This window comes from Amaranthus tricolor, chromosome 1 (genome assembly GCF_026212465.1).
Source record: "Amaranthus tricolor cultivar Red isolate AtriRed21 chromosome 1, ASM2621246v1, whole genome shotgun sequence".
Taxonomy (NCBI): domain Eukaryota; kingdom Viridiplantae; phylum Streptophyta; class Magnoliopsida; order Caryophyllales; family Amaranthaceae; genus Amaranthus; species Amaranthus tricolor.
Window position 1 is genome coordinate 16,232,740 of NC_080047.1, and position 13,863 is coordinate 16,246,602.

A 13,863-nucleotide genomic window follows, 5' to 3' on the forward strand; every position below is an offset into this window, starting at 1 on the left:
GCGTCGGAGAGGCTTTTCGGGAAGCAACCCCCGAATAAGTGACTCTCTGTTCATTTTGCAGGTCAATAGCCGAACCCAATTTGAGTATTCGGACTCTTCAGCAGCAGGATCCATTTTACAAAGGGTCTCTTCCTTCTCACGTTAAGTTGACCAATTTCTTTGCATAAACAAATATTCATAATTCATGATTGCAACATTTTTTTAGTTGCAAAATAATAATAACCAAACATTACAAAACATTTATTAAAGTATATTTTTAAAGACACTTAAAAAAAAGAGTATATTTTTAAAGAAAAGAAAAAAAACTGTCATCAATTAAACTTCAAAAACTTATTGAAAATTTGCTATTATCAGAAAGCTACTTCTCGATCTTCTCGGTTGTTCTCCTTTCATCCTCTGCACCGTTCTTCTCCTCTTCCCCTCTCCGACCACCGTCAGTCATCTGCCGGTGTGAGTCCAATCATGATCAACCGTCTACCGCTGTATGTACTTTTATTTCTCTGTTTCTCGATCTATCTGAAATACAAGAATTAGTATGGATTTTATAGTTTCTTCCATCGGTTTCTTCAATCTGTTTCTTCAATTGAATTTGGGATTTAGATATTGATGATGATTATGAATTGTTTCGTCAATTTGTTTATAACAAGTACAACTTAGGGTTTACAAAAAATGATGATGCCCTTTCAATAAGCATTTTCCCCTGTCGCTATCAACAACCTCAATTCGTCAAATCTTCGTCCAAATTTACATTCCCTTAACATAAGAGTGAGTTGTTTGGTGTAGGTTGTGTTTATATGCTTAGTTATTGTTTGGGGTTGTTTTAACCAATTTCTAAACGAGATAAGCTTGTATCTTAAAAGATTAGGGTGTTTATTCTTGATCTTAATTTAGTGATTGTTAAAAAAAAAACTCATATATGACAAGAGGCTTTACGATGCACTTTGTTTGTCCATTACCATTTCTCCACTCTGTTATATGTTCCTTTGGCTACTTAGGATTTACATTATTTTGCACTCCCTTTATGTTCCACTTTGTCCCCCAGAGATGTAACCCAATTGATACATCCCGAGGACGAGGAGGATCACATTGAAGGGCATCGTGATCAAACTCTTAGAGGTGCTCAAAGATTATTGGAGCACTACAACAGTGGAAAGGTGATTATAGCCTTGTTTTTTCCCCCTAGAAGTCCTTGTTTTTTCCGCTTTTAGTCTTCTATTGTTTGTGTTTTTGTTGTCTTTTGTTAACCATGCATAATTTACAGGGTACCAACTATGAGCTTGTAGAAGCGTTGAGAAGTGGTGCCATAATGATGCCTGATGGTATTGCGCTCCATTGCAATTTCACAGCTAAACCAGCCAATCAGGATTCCGGTTCTTCCATTAAGCTCTTCTTTGGCGAGATGCTCATTGGTCCAGACGATGTTGATAAAGTCACTTATTGTGATATATTAAATGGTGGAGTTTCTTTTCTCTTTAAGAAAATGATTAAGAGAACAAATTGTTTGACTTCTTATTCTTCACTCAACAAGAATCATAATATATATCTATTTATAATTGGAATGAAATGGTCCGAGTTATTCCACATACGACCTTTTTTATCGTCATTAATTGTGAATAATTTCTAATGTCCGTAGGTAAATCTCATGGCTCCAAGGATTGCGGAGAAAACGCCGACATTAAGCATCCCCCTGCTGAACTTTTAACGCGCAGTTATTATGATGTTTCCGATACTATACGTAATCGCTCACATACTCGCTTGGGTGGCAGTTCAGTCATTTGTTTTACTTATTTAATGTTACGTTGATTTTGATCTTGAATTTTTGGTTGAATTCTCAGGTGAGATGTCGCCAAAGAGATGTGCAACTGTGCCTCTTAATTCTGCAAAGAAGCAAAAAACTTTGGAATATGGGTAATGATGTTATAAAAACAAGTTAAATGGAATTTTATTGCTTTTTGTATTTTTTTCTTTTAGTAAATCAATTGTGGAGCAAGGTTACGTAAGGGATGACCTCAAATATTCTCAATATTTAATTTATGTTACCTATGATGTTTCATGAAATTATTATTGTGGATTTGTTGTTTTCTTTCTGTCTCAATTACTTGCTATCACATTTTTGCTTTATGACTTTTGGCTTCTTAGTAGTTCAAATTTGGACAATGAATTCGAGTTTGATGCAATGGAATATCCTCAATCTCCGGTTTGTCCTCCCTACGAGTAAGCTTCATCATCACTTCTATTGTCATGCTTTCAGTAGTCTCCACAAAGTGTGGTTACCTGTTTTATTGACAATAATCTAGTTTATCATGGACTGATTGATATGCATAAGTTGTAGCTTCATGTTTTCTGGCTAGATTGATTAATGTGCACAATGCATCTAGAGTTCAAATTTGGACAATGAATTCGAGTTTGATGCAATGGAATATGTTGGAATCTCTGTTTTCATAACGACATTTTTTTTTGCTGCACTAATTAATCTCGTTGCTGTTCCACTTTTCCCTATGGTTCATCAATCAATTTTATCACCCAAATTTGACATAGATTTTTGTCTTTTTTCCGATTGTTCATTTTATATAACATGTTGTGTATTCTGCCCTTGCGTTTATTTTTCTTATATTAATGTAATTTAGCTTTACCTAACTATGACACTTACATTCTCTTCAGCCGTGGACTAAATTAAGATTACACTCTTAGTCCTTTGCAATTATGCATGATATTACTTGTATGAGACTTTTGGAATGCTTTTGATGCTCATTGTTGTCCCTTGCCATTTCTCCTCTGTGTCGTATGTTCCTATGGCTGGAAAGGATTTACATAATTTTGCTTTTCCTTTCTACTCCTCGGCATTCTTGTTCTCCTCTATAGATAACCCTTGCAGAGATAAGGCTTATGTCTATGAAATAAATTCTTGTTATGGAAACCCATGTTTTCTGATTACTGTTTTGCACTCAAAACTCATTTCATGATCAAGGTATCCCGAGGACGAGGAGGATCACATTGAAGGGCATCGTCGTCAAACTCTTAGAGGTGCTCAAAGATTATTGGAGCACTACAACAATGAAAAGGTGATTATAGCCTTGTTTTTTCCCCCCTAGAAGTCCTTGTTTTTTCTGCTTTTAGTCTTCTATTGTTTGTGTTTTTGTTGTCTTTTGTTAACCATGCATAATTTACAGGGTACCAACTATGAGCTTGTAGAAGCGGTGACAAGTGGTGCCATAATGAAGCCTGATGGTATTGCGCTCCATTGCAATTTCACAGCTAAACCAGCCAATCAGGATTCCGATTCTTCCATTAAGCTCTTCTTTGGCGAGATGCTCATTGGTCCAAACGATTTTCATATAGTCACTTATTGTGATATATTAAATGGTGGAGTTTCTTTTCTCTTTAAGAAAATGATTAAGAGAACAAATTGTTTGACTTCTTATTCTTCACTCAACAAGAATCATAATATATATCTATTTATAATTGGAATGAAATGGTCCGAGTTATTCCACATACGACCTTTTTTATCGTCATTAATTGTGAATAATTTCTAATGTCCGTAGGTAAATCTCATGGCTGCAAGGATTGCGGAGAAAACGCCGACATTAAGCATCCCCCTGCTGAACTTTTAACGCGCAGTTATTATGATGTTTCCGATACTATACGTAATCGCTCACATACTCGTTTGGGTGGCAGTTCAGTCATTTGTTTTACTTATTTAATGTTACATTGATTTTGATCTTGAATTTTTGGTTGAATTCTCAGGTGAGATGTCGCCAAAGAGATGTGCAACTGTGCCTATTAATTCTGCGAAGAAGGAAAAAACTTTGGAATATGGGTAATGATGTTATAAAAACAAGTTAAATGGAATTTTATTGCTTTTTGTATTTTTTTCTTTTAGTAAATCAATTGTGGAGCAAGGTTACGTAAGGGATGACCTCAAATATTCTCAATATTTGATTTATGTTACCTATGATGTTTCATGAAATTATTATTGTGGATTAGTTGTTTTCTTTCTGTCTCAATTACTTGCTATCACAATTTTGCTTTATGACTTTTGGCTTCTTAGTAGTTCAAATTTGGACAATGAATTCGAGTTTGATGCAATGGAATATCCTCAATCTCCGGTTTGTCCTCCCTACGAGTAAGCTTCATCATCACTTCTATTGTCATGCTTTCAGTAGTCTCCACAAAGTGTGGTTACCTGTTTTATTGACAATAATCTAGTTTATCATGGACTGATTGATGTGCATAAGTTGTAGCTTCATGTTTTCTGGCTAGATTGATTAATGTGCACAATGCATCTAGAGTTCAAATTTGGACAATGAATTCGAGTTTGATGCAATGGAATATGTTGGAATCTCTGTTTTCATAACGACATTTTTTTTTTGCTGCACTAATTAATCTCGTTGCTGTTCCACTTTTCCCTATGGTTCATCAATCAATTTTATCACCCAAATTTGACATAGATTTTTGTCTTTTTTCCAATTGTTCATTTTATATAACATGTTGTGTATTCTGCCCTTGCGTTTATTTTTCTTATATTAATGTAATTTAGCTTTACCTAACTATGGCACTTACATTCTCTTCAGCCGTGGACTAAATTAAGATTACACTCTTAGTCCTTTGCAATTATGCATGATATTACTTGTATGAGACTTTTGGAATGCTTTTGATGCTCATTGTTGTCCCTTGCCATTTCTCCTCTGTGTCGTATGTTCCTATGGCTGGAAAGGATTTACATAATTTTGCTTTTCCTTTCTACTCCTCGGCATTCTTGTTCTCCTCTATAGATAACCCTTGTAGAGATAAGGCTTATGTCTATGAAATAAATTCTTGTTATGGAAACCCATGTTTTCTGATTACTGTTTTGCACTCAAAACTCATTTCATGATCAAGGTATCCCGAGGACGAGGAGTATCACATTGAAGGGCATCGTCGTCAAACTCTTAGAGGTGCTCAAAGATTATTGGAGCACTACAACAATGAAAAGGTGATTATAGCCTTGTTTTTTCCCCCCTAGAAGTCCTTGTTTTTTCTGCTTTTAGTCTTCTATTGTTTGTGTTTTTGTTGTCTTTTGTTAACCATGCATAATTTACAGGGTACCAACTATGAGCTTGTAGAAGCGTTGACAAGTGGTGCCATAATGAAGCCTGATGGTATTGCGCTCCATTGCAATTTCACAGCTAAACCAGCCAATCAGGATTCCGATTCTTCCATTAAGCTCTTCTTTGGCGAGATGCTCATTGGTCCAAACGATGTTCATATAGTCACTTATTGTGATATATTAAATGGTGGAGTTTCTTTTCTCTTTAAGAAAATGATTAAGAGAACAAATTGTTTGACTTCTTATTCTTCACTCAACAAGAATCATAATATATATCTATTTATAATTGGAATGAAATGGTCCGAGTTATTCCACATACGACCTTTTTTATCGTCATTAATTGTGAATAATTTCTAATGTCCGTAGGTAAATCTCATGGCTGCAAGGAGTGCGGAGAAAACGCCGACATTAAGCATCCCCCTGCTGAACTTTTAACGCGCAGTTATGATGATGTTTCCGATACTATACGTAATCGCTCACATACTCACTTGGGTGGCAGTTGAGTCATTTGTTTTACTTATTTAATGTTACGTTGATTTTGATCTTGAATTTTTGGTTGAATTCTCAGCTGAGATGTCGCCAAAGAGTGGTGGAGCTACGCCTATGGATTCAGTCAAGGAGAAAACTAGGAAAAATGGGTAATGATGTTATTTCACCTCCCCATTTCTTACTTTTGTTTTTGTTTTTCATGGTATTATAATATAATTATGTGTTTTGTATTTGGTCTTTTAGAAAATCAATTTTGGACCAAGGCTACGATACCAATGATTTGGGATATCCTCCATCTCCGGTTTACACGCCCTATTGGTAAGGATCATGTTTCACAAATAAATTATTGTGTAGAAGATTTTTTCTTCTGAATTTAATTACTTAAAATCTCATTCTTGTTTTATCAATGCACATGTCCATGAAAATTGACTCTATTAAGAAGTGGGAAATGATACACGTACATTAAGTGTATGTGGGGATTACCTACACGAACGAATCAATTCACTAGATTTATAATCTAGTAGAAGTATATAATTATTTTAAATTTTATAAAACCGTGTAGTACACGTGTATCTAACTAGTAGGCAATAAAACACGTGCATGTAGGAACCACAAACATCCTTTCTACCTCTTCATGTTTTTTGTTCTGCCTAGCTTTATTATCTAGTAGGTCTTATTTTTGTATTTGGTGAATTGGAATCCTTAGTGTGTTTTATGATACTTGCCGGAGTCTCTATGAGATTGATTGATTAATAAAGAATAAGTTGTACTACTAGACTTTTACTATTATGAAGTCTTATTTTTGTCAATGTCTGTAGACTGTAGGTAAATTCATGAGTCTGGACTTCTTTTGCGCAGCTACGCCATACAGACTACAGAGTGGTGCGTGATATTTTATATTGCATGGACTGATGATTTGACTATAATGTTTACAAACTCTGTGGAACATGTTTGTATTTTCTCAAGTGCTATATCAGAATTGAGAATACACTCCAAGTTAATTGTTTAAAACAAATGTGCAAAATATTTATTATTATTATTATTATTATTATTATTATTATTAGGCAAAATGTAAGGAATTTCAGAAACCAAAAACTTAAGGCTACTTAATACAAACAAACCCAACAAAGTAAAGAAACTTTTTTTTTCTCAAGTTGTGAACCCACACACACTCTGCACACGCTTTATTATGAGTGATTAGGAGTGTGCAATGGGCCTTCGGCCCTTAAAAAATGGGCTTTATATCGGGTGGGTTTTAAATGTGCCTTTTATTTTGAAAATGAATTGGGCTTTATATGGGCTTTAAATGGGCCTTTATTATTTTAAAATTTGCTTAGTTATGATACATTATTATTAATTATAATAGTTTATAATTTAATTATAATGGACAAGTGCAAATAATAAAATTATAGGACATTTATTTTGATTTAAATCGAAAGCGTAATACACATCTCTATAGATGAGTCCTTTCACTCCCAAGTCCAAACCTTCTAAGTGTTTACAAACACCAAAGCTTTACTGCTTGGAACATTGTTATAGAGTCGATATTCATGAATCGCAAACATCCAAATGAACAATTTAGTGCACAACAAAGAGTATGATCCAACAACTTCGAAGTTGCACGACACAAACCTAACAATACCAAGAAGATCGAGTACAATCCCGAATCATTAACTTCCATAAAAAATGGCGTCTAATAATTGAACATTAGAAACCCATTGCCTGGGCACTACAAAATGCCATCAAATCAAAAGCATTGTTCTACTTAACAAGGAAAATAAAAATAACATCTTCTGGCAAAAATTTTATTTGGTAAAAATGAACACATCAGGGTGAACTCAAATGCACCATTGATGCATTGAAATAAACGACACATTTACAAGAACAAGCCCTGATTGGAGATGTCATTAAAACGAAAGTGATTGGAAAATTAATAAAATTAGGATGACTGACCTTGTGAAGGTGATTAAACTCACTAAGTCAATAACAGAGAGTTGTTCAGTCAATGGAAGTTCTGAGGATAGAAAAACATAATCTTTTCCACTTTATGACCTTCTGAAGGACAGCATCATTACAGATCGTGGTAGCAAATGTTGTTGAATAAAGCCCCATTTATTGTAGTATCCTACAAATTATTTAACAACTGAAACTATCAAATCAACAATGATTGTCAAGATTAGAGAGGAATTATTAAAGAAAATCAATGAATCCATGAATATGATGCTTTATCAGCCTTAGTTTGCACCAAAATGAAAAAGGCATGAACAAATTGGTTACTCCAAATATCCTTCCACACCACAAACCAAAAAAACATAAACAATATGGAATGAAAAAATCACAAAATTATCCACTATCAGTTATTAATATCAAAGGATTATGCCAGTACTTAGCGTATTTAAACAAAACCATGAAAATTGTCGGCTTTCAAAGATCGTTATCTCATAGTTGTAGAACCTGAAAAATGAAAGTGCATGAGGATAGCCGATAGTATCACTTATTTCATCTGATTTTTTCTTTCTCCAAAAAATTTCCATACACCTGCATTTTTCTAAAACTAGTTGTGGGGTCAAGTGCTACGCATGCGGTCTCTCAAGTTACACTATTGAATTTTTCATAATGATTTTTTATTTCTGTTAACAATATTACGAATGCATATATAGGTAAAGAATGCAGGTGTGAAGAATGCAAGGGCTAAAGATGTATAGGTAATTGTACACAACAGTATCAATGTAGGGCATGAAAACGTATTGAAGGATTTATACACTTCTATTTTATATAATGCTATTTAATACACTTTCGTGTTACAACTGATGGGTGTTAGACGTCCATTGTTGATGGGTTGCTTGGCTTGTTGAATGGCTACTGTTTGGGCAGCTTTGTTGTCGAGGTTGTTTTACGATGTTGTTGGTTGGTCGAGTCGAGGTCTGCTACCGATGGAATACCGATAGTTGGAATGACGACTAAAATCAGCTTAAAAACTTATTGAAACAACGCAACAAGCAAAAACAACATTATTATAGCAATAGAACACTAAAAGATAGTAGCAATAACTTGGCAGGATTGATTAACTTATGCATAGTTGAATTTTACTGTTCTAGAAGAAATGTTACCTAACAATAGCCCACAGAAAAACAAATAGAGAAATTGAAACACGACATATATAAAATAAGTACAAATGAGACTTATTTATCCTTATTTAAAAGGTCAATTATTTGTATCCTTCTGGCTACTATCATCATGGTTAAAAAGGATTAATAAGTTAAAGTGCATCAGCCATATTCTACTCTACACATAATTCAAAGGTGATGTGAAAATCGAATGAAGTTAAATAAAGTGAGTTAACATAATTAAATGAAGCTCCAAAGCATTAACCACATCACTAAACAGAGTTTCTCAACGAACATTATGAAGCAATCACTCATTCTCAAAGTTGAATATGCTTTTCGAGTAATGTAATTCCTTTTAGTTTTAAGTAATTAATATCCTTTTCCTCTCATACTTCGTTAGTGCGATTTAAGAGAGAATATGACTAATATATAATGTAATGAGCTATTTTATCATTAGAGTCCACTAATAGCCATGTACCTTCTAAGAAAGACTCTAATTTGATCTAAAAGACTTTATCAGTTTTGGGACTGTTTTATCCTCAATCAAAGTTGGCACAATCAAGAGAACAACTGTTGTCATTTAGAGCGTATAATGGTCATCGGAAATGATAGCTCTAATTAAATCAAATAAATTAATTAAATAAATAATTAATTAGAAATATCCCAAGATTGCAAAAAGTTCCTGTTTTGGTATAAGTACAGGTCGCGGCTCGTGACTTTTGTCGCGGCCCGCTACTTTCGCGCTTGTTTTTGCAATGCTCGTTTTATTCGGTATTGTTGGTTATGCAATAACTACCTACGGTTAATATGGTTATATTAACTGAATATATTGGGATGTATTGATTTATGATCGACATTGATTCCTGAATCGATGTTGTGGTTCATGAAGTGACATATTACTTCATGAATGGTTGTATGCTCTTCTATAAATATAGAAGGCATGTGTAAGTTATTGGACACATGAGATTTACATGAGACATACATGTAACTTCTGAATTTCTTATCCTCTCTAACACTTTACATCGAGAACTTGTAATCCTCGTTTGTAATTTTCCGTATCTTCTTCCATTTAAGTTTCTCTTACATCATTCTAAATTCCATGTGCTGGGATTTTAGTTTGATTCTTTGAATCTCAGAACATATTTCCGGTTTATTTCCAAGCACCGTAGTAGGGAGGAAATGATATTTTAGGAAAAAGCATCTCGCCTAGAATTAATATCAAGTTCAAACAAAATCTTCTTGTTACTAGTGTGCTTACGGTTTATTAACTCGTTTCCCTGAGTTCGACACATATAGCTACAAGTACCCCATGTGCTTACGGTTAATTAAAATTTGCACATCATCACACTTACTAGTGTGGCTGATTTAATCACTTTCATATTTTTAATTGTGCTTTAACTACGCTTATTGGTGTGGCTGAGTTGATTATATATTTTTCTAATTGTCCTTTAGCCACGCTTATTAGTGTGGTTGAATATATAAAATTTTAACATTATTAAATTGATTTGTAGCCATGCTTATGAGTAGAGCTATTCAAATGTGACCCGACCCGAAAGTAAACCGACCCGAAAATGTGTTTCTTTTTTAGGTTTATCGAACCGACATAACCCGAACCGAAGTTGTACCCGAACCAGTACATAACCGAAAATGGGAAAATCGAACCCGAGCTGCGACCAATTTTTATAACTGACAAATAACCGTTAACTGATATTACCCGAATCTAATAGTGACCGACCCGAGTCATATCCGAACCTAATCATGCTCGAAACCGAACTCAATCCGGCTAAAACCGACTTAACCCGAAGGAATTTTTAATTGAACTACTGTAAACCTGAACCAATTTTTAACATAGAAGTATAATCGACTCATATTCAATCATCTTATTAGTTAATCTAATAAAATAATAGATATTTTAATAAATTAAATTTTATAAATACATGGCTTCATATATTAGAGTGAATAATTAATGGTCAATGTTTATTTAACTACTTTTAATCAAATTAGATGAAAACTGATAGTTATTTAATTTTAAATTACAGTCAAACAAGTAAAAGTAACAAAGTAATAATCACTAATTGATTTACATTTTAATTATATTGCTTTACGTAAAGGGAATCTCATCATCAATTAAAAAATGACTAACAACTTAATATGATATTAACTCGATCGATATTAATTAGTATTTTATAACCGAATTCTACTTGAAAAGTACCCTAACCCGATCTGTACCTGGTAAAACCGAACCAATTATTAACCGATGACAACCCGAGACCAATTGGCACTCAACTCGAACTTCAACTGACACCGAACCGATGCTAACCTGATAGCTTGAATAATCAATCTTCAACTGAACTGACTAATCGACCCGACCCGAGTGTGACCCGTCGTAACACGCATCCGAAAAATAACCGATTCGAAATCCAACCGAATCTAATTGCAAAAAAGTTTACCACACTTAAATGAGCATGCCGTGTAGGTACATGTAATATTTTTATAGTGTAAAATACTACAAAATCAAATTAGTTGTCGTTTTGTGATAAACCTGCAGCTGCTCTTCCCCCTCACTGCATATCACTTTGTTGGTTATTTTTGTTCACTGGCCGTAGAAAATAGTACGATCGTCTCCTTTTTTGTGTTGATTCTACATTTTTTTAATGGAAGTTGTAGTGCTACTATTCACTAGGATTGTTTTAAAGTAGTATTTGTTTAGTAATACAAAATCTGTTTGGTTTTGAATCTCCAGAATCCAACCTTTAAATATTTTACAGTGAGCCTTTTTCTTGATATTGAAGTATGTGCACTAAATTCCGACCTTGACTTAGGGTTGTGTTTACATTGTTATTGTATGTTGGTGCTTTTAGCTGTTTGTTTGGTTTTGGACGATGAGTAAAAAATGATATTATGCTTACATTGGTTGCTTGTGGAATGTGGATTTGTTGTCTTCCTTTGAGTTTGGATATGATCCTATTCACTACAAAAAAAGTTTTGATTGTTGATGTTTCTTTGTAATTCAAAATTTTGATTTCTATTTCTTTCATTTGCATTTTGAATCCTGTATTTCTGTGGCTATATGCAACTTGTTTTTGTTTTCTGTGGATATATGCATTTTGTTTTCTGTTTAGATTATAGCTTTAGGGGATGGTTATGGGGGTTGTTTGCGGAGGACAACAGGACCGTTTTGTGTTTAGCATCCTATGATGTGATTTAAATGCAGTTTTTTTTAGGTTAGTGATGGAGCTTCCTGTGATATGATTTAATCTGTAGTGATGATTCTTTTTTGTGCGCTATGGTGCATCAAGAGATAGAGAATGTCTGTTCATCTGTTTGTTATAGTCCTCATATAACAAACTTTAATGTGTTTCAACACCCTCTAATTTTGATGAAAATCTAATTTTAAGGAATGTCAAAAAAAAAAAAAAAAACAGAGTATTTCTAAAAGATTAATAATAATCTGTCAAAACTTCTTTAGGTTTTTCAACGGTCTTATCTATCAATGTCTCTGATTACTCACGATTTCCTTTCATTTTCATTTTGCAGTTACTCATCACATTCCCTAAACAAGGAATATGACCACTCTTGAGGTTGAGGGTGCTAGCTCGTCCAAACATCCTGCCCAACAACCTGAAGGTAATGTGTACCTATATAAAATAAAATTACTACTTTTTGTTATTCTTAATTAGTTTTTGTTCTATTAATGCCTTGGAGAAATATATTATTGTGCAAGATATTATAGTTTGAATTTCCCTCTACTCTTAAACTAATCAATTGCAATACTCAAAATTCCTCTTATCAACTTCTATATTAACTACACATCTTACTTTTTGCTCCCTTCTATTCACCCTACTTTTCCCATTTATTTTTGGGCACTATTCACTTATCACTCTTAATTTGTATTTTACTCTTAATCTATAAGTTAAAACATAATCATATGGGATCTTGTTTGATTCTTCTCAATACAAGGATTATTAATATCAACTTTTTATAATTTTTAATTAAGAATAATTTGAGATATTAAGGATTAAAATGTTGCCTCTGCAAGTGTGAAAAACAAAATGGGACAAATAGGGTAAATAAGAGGGAGTATTATTTGAAACGAGGGAATCATTTACTACTTTTGTACTATATTAAATTTGATTATGTTAGTAATTCACATAGATTTTATGTGTTGGATTTTCTTATATTTGGCTGGCTATAATATAAAAGTAGTAATTTTTTGGGATTGTTAATAGCCATTATACTTCAATATATAAAATAATTTAAGTGATGTTCTCATTTCTCCCAAAAACTGAAATAGGTGACCTCTATGAGGTATCGATGAATATGGTGCTCGAATGAGCATAACAATGCTCAAACGAGCACCTTACAAGTCCACCCATTGTTTGCCGATTTGCTCGAGTGAGCTATGGAGTAGCTCGAACTAGCACTGTGCTCTTCATCCCCTTTGCTTGTCTTGCTTGGCTCCATGTATTACAATCCCTTGGAGCCTCTTCTACTTTGTTGGCTAGCATGCCACACCTCCACTATTCCTCCTCTCTTAGCTTCTTTCAAAGCCTCATTTAAAGTGCCAAACTCCAAGTGTCCACAATCTTTTTCACATACATCATCACTCTACAATGTGTCTGACATAGTGTGTGCAATTAGGTGATCAAATTCATCCTCATCATCACAAGAGTTGTGACTTACTCCAATAAAAAATTCTCAAATAAATAAGATGGAAAAGTGGAAACAACAAATAAAAACAGAGGCATTAGTCATTTGTAAATAAAATTAGTACCTACCGGATTGTAGCAATTACCTCTTATTTGGTCATCATTAAGACATTAATCCTTATTATGAGAATTAATGATTCTTTACCTTTGTGGCATTTGAGCTATTATTGCGAAATCTTCAACAACTTGTTTCTTTCTGAGTTTATTACTCTTTATAGTTTGATTGATCAAATCCTTGTTTAATCCTTTCTAATCTCAAACTCCTATTATGAGTTACATGTTTTGTGGTTTATAGTTGTATGGTGGTCTATATTTGAGTGTTTTTCATTGTTTCATACACAATTAATTCATCTCTTTCTGTTTTATTACACAAATATTCCCATTTACTCTTAATTCTTCTTAATCCTTTTGATATAAGTGTCACTTAACAGTTAGATATATTCTTCTAAATACATTAATTTCTTGTAATGGT

The 13,863-nt window shown here is 33.6% G+C and overlaps 1 protein-coding gene across 2 annotated transcripts; it reads left to right on the forward strand.

The window, feature by feature from the left end:
- Window positions 1–221: 221 nt before the first annotated feature.
- On the forward strand, window positions 222–6,590 carry LOC130806109 (uncharacterized). Of its 2 annotated transcripts, XM_057671042.1 has the most exons (17): window positions 222–482; window positions 1,043–1,154; window positions 1,262–1,454; window positions 1,634–1,735; window positions 1,836–1,908; window positions 2,140–2,214; window positions 2,969–3,062; window positions 3,171–3,363; window positions 3,543–3,644; window positions 3,745–3,817; window positions 4,049–4,123; window positions 4,879–4,972; window positions 5,081–5,273; window positions 5,453–5,554; window positions 5,655–5,724; window positions 5,819–5,893; window positions 6,394–6,590. In XM_057671042.1, coding segments are annotated over exons 1-17 (1,647 nt in total). In that variant the 5' UTR covers window positions 222–462; the 3' UTR covers window positions 6,395–6,590. The 2 variants fall into 2 exon arrangements, with proteins under 2 accessions (XP_057527025.1, XP_057527034.1); XM_057671051.1 differs by lacking the exon at window positions 1,043–1,154 and having other exon boundaries at window positions 270–482.
- The last annotated feature ends 7,273 nt before the right edge of the window (window positions 6,591–13,863 follow it).

Excerpts from the sequence above, each read along its gene's own strand:
- LOC130806109 (XM_057671042.1), top strand. The coding sequence starts at position 463 with ATGATCAACCGTCTACCGCT. Across the intron at positions 3,818-4,048 it reads GAAAAAACTTTGGAATATGG|TAGTTCAAATTTGGACAATG; the intron begins GTAATGATGTTA and ends TTGGCTTCTTAG. Across the intron at positions 4,973-5,080 it reads AGCACTACAACAATGAAAAG|GGTACCAACTATGAGCTTGT; the intron begins GTGATTATAGCC and ends CATAATTTACAG.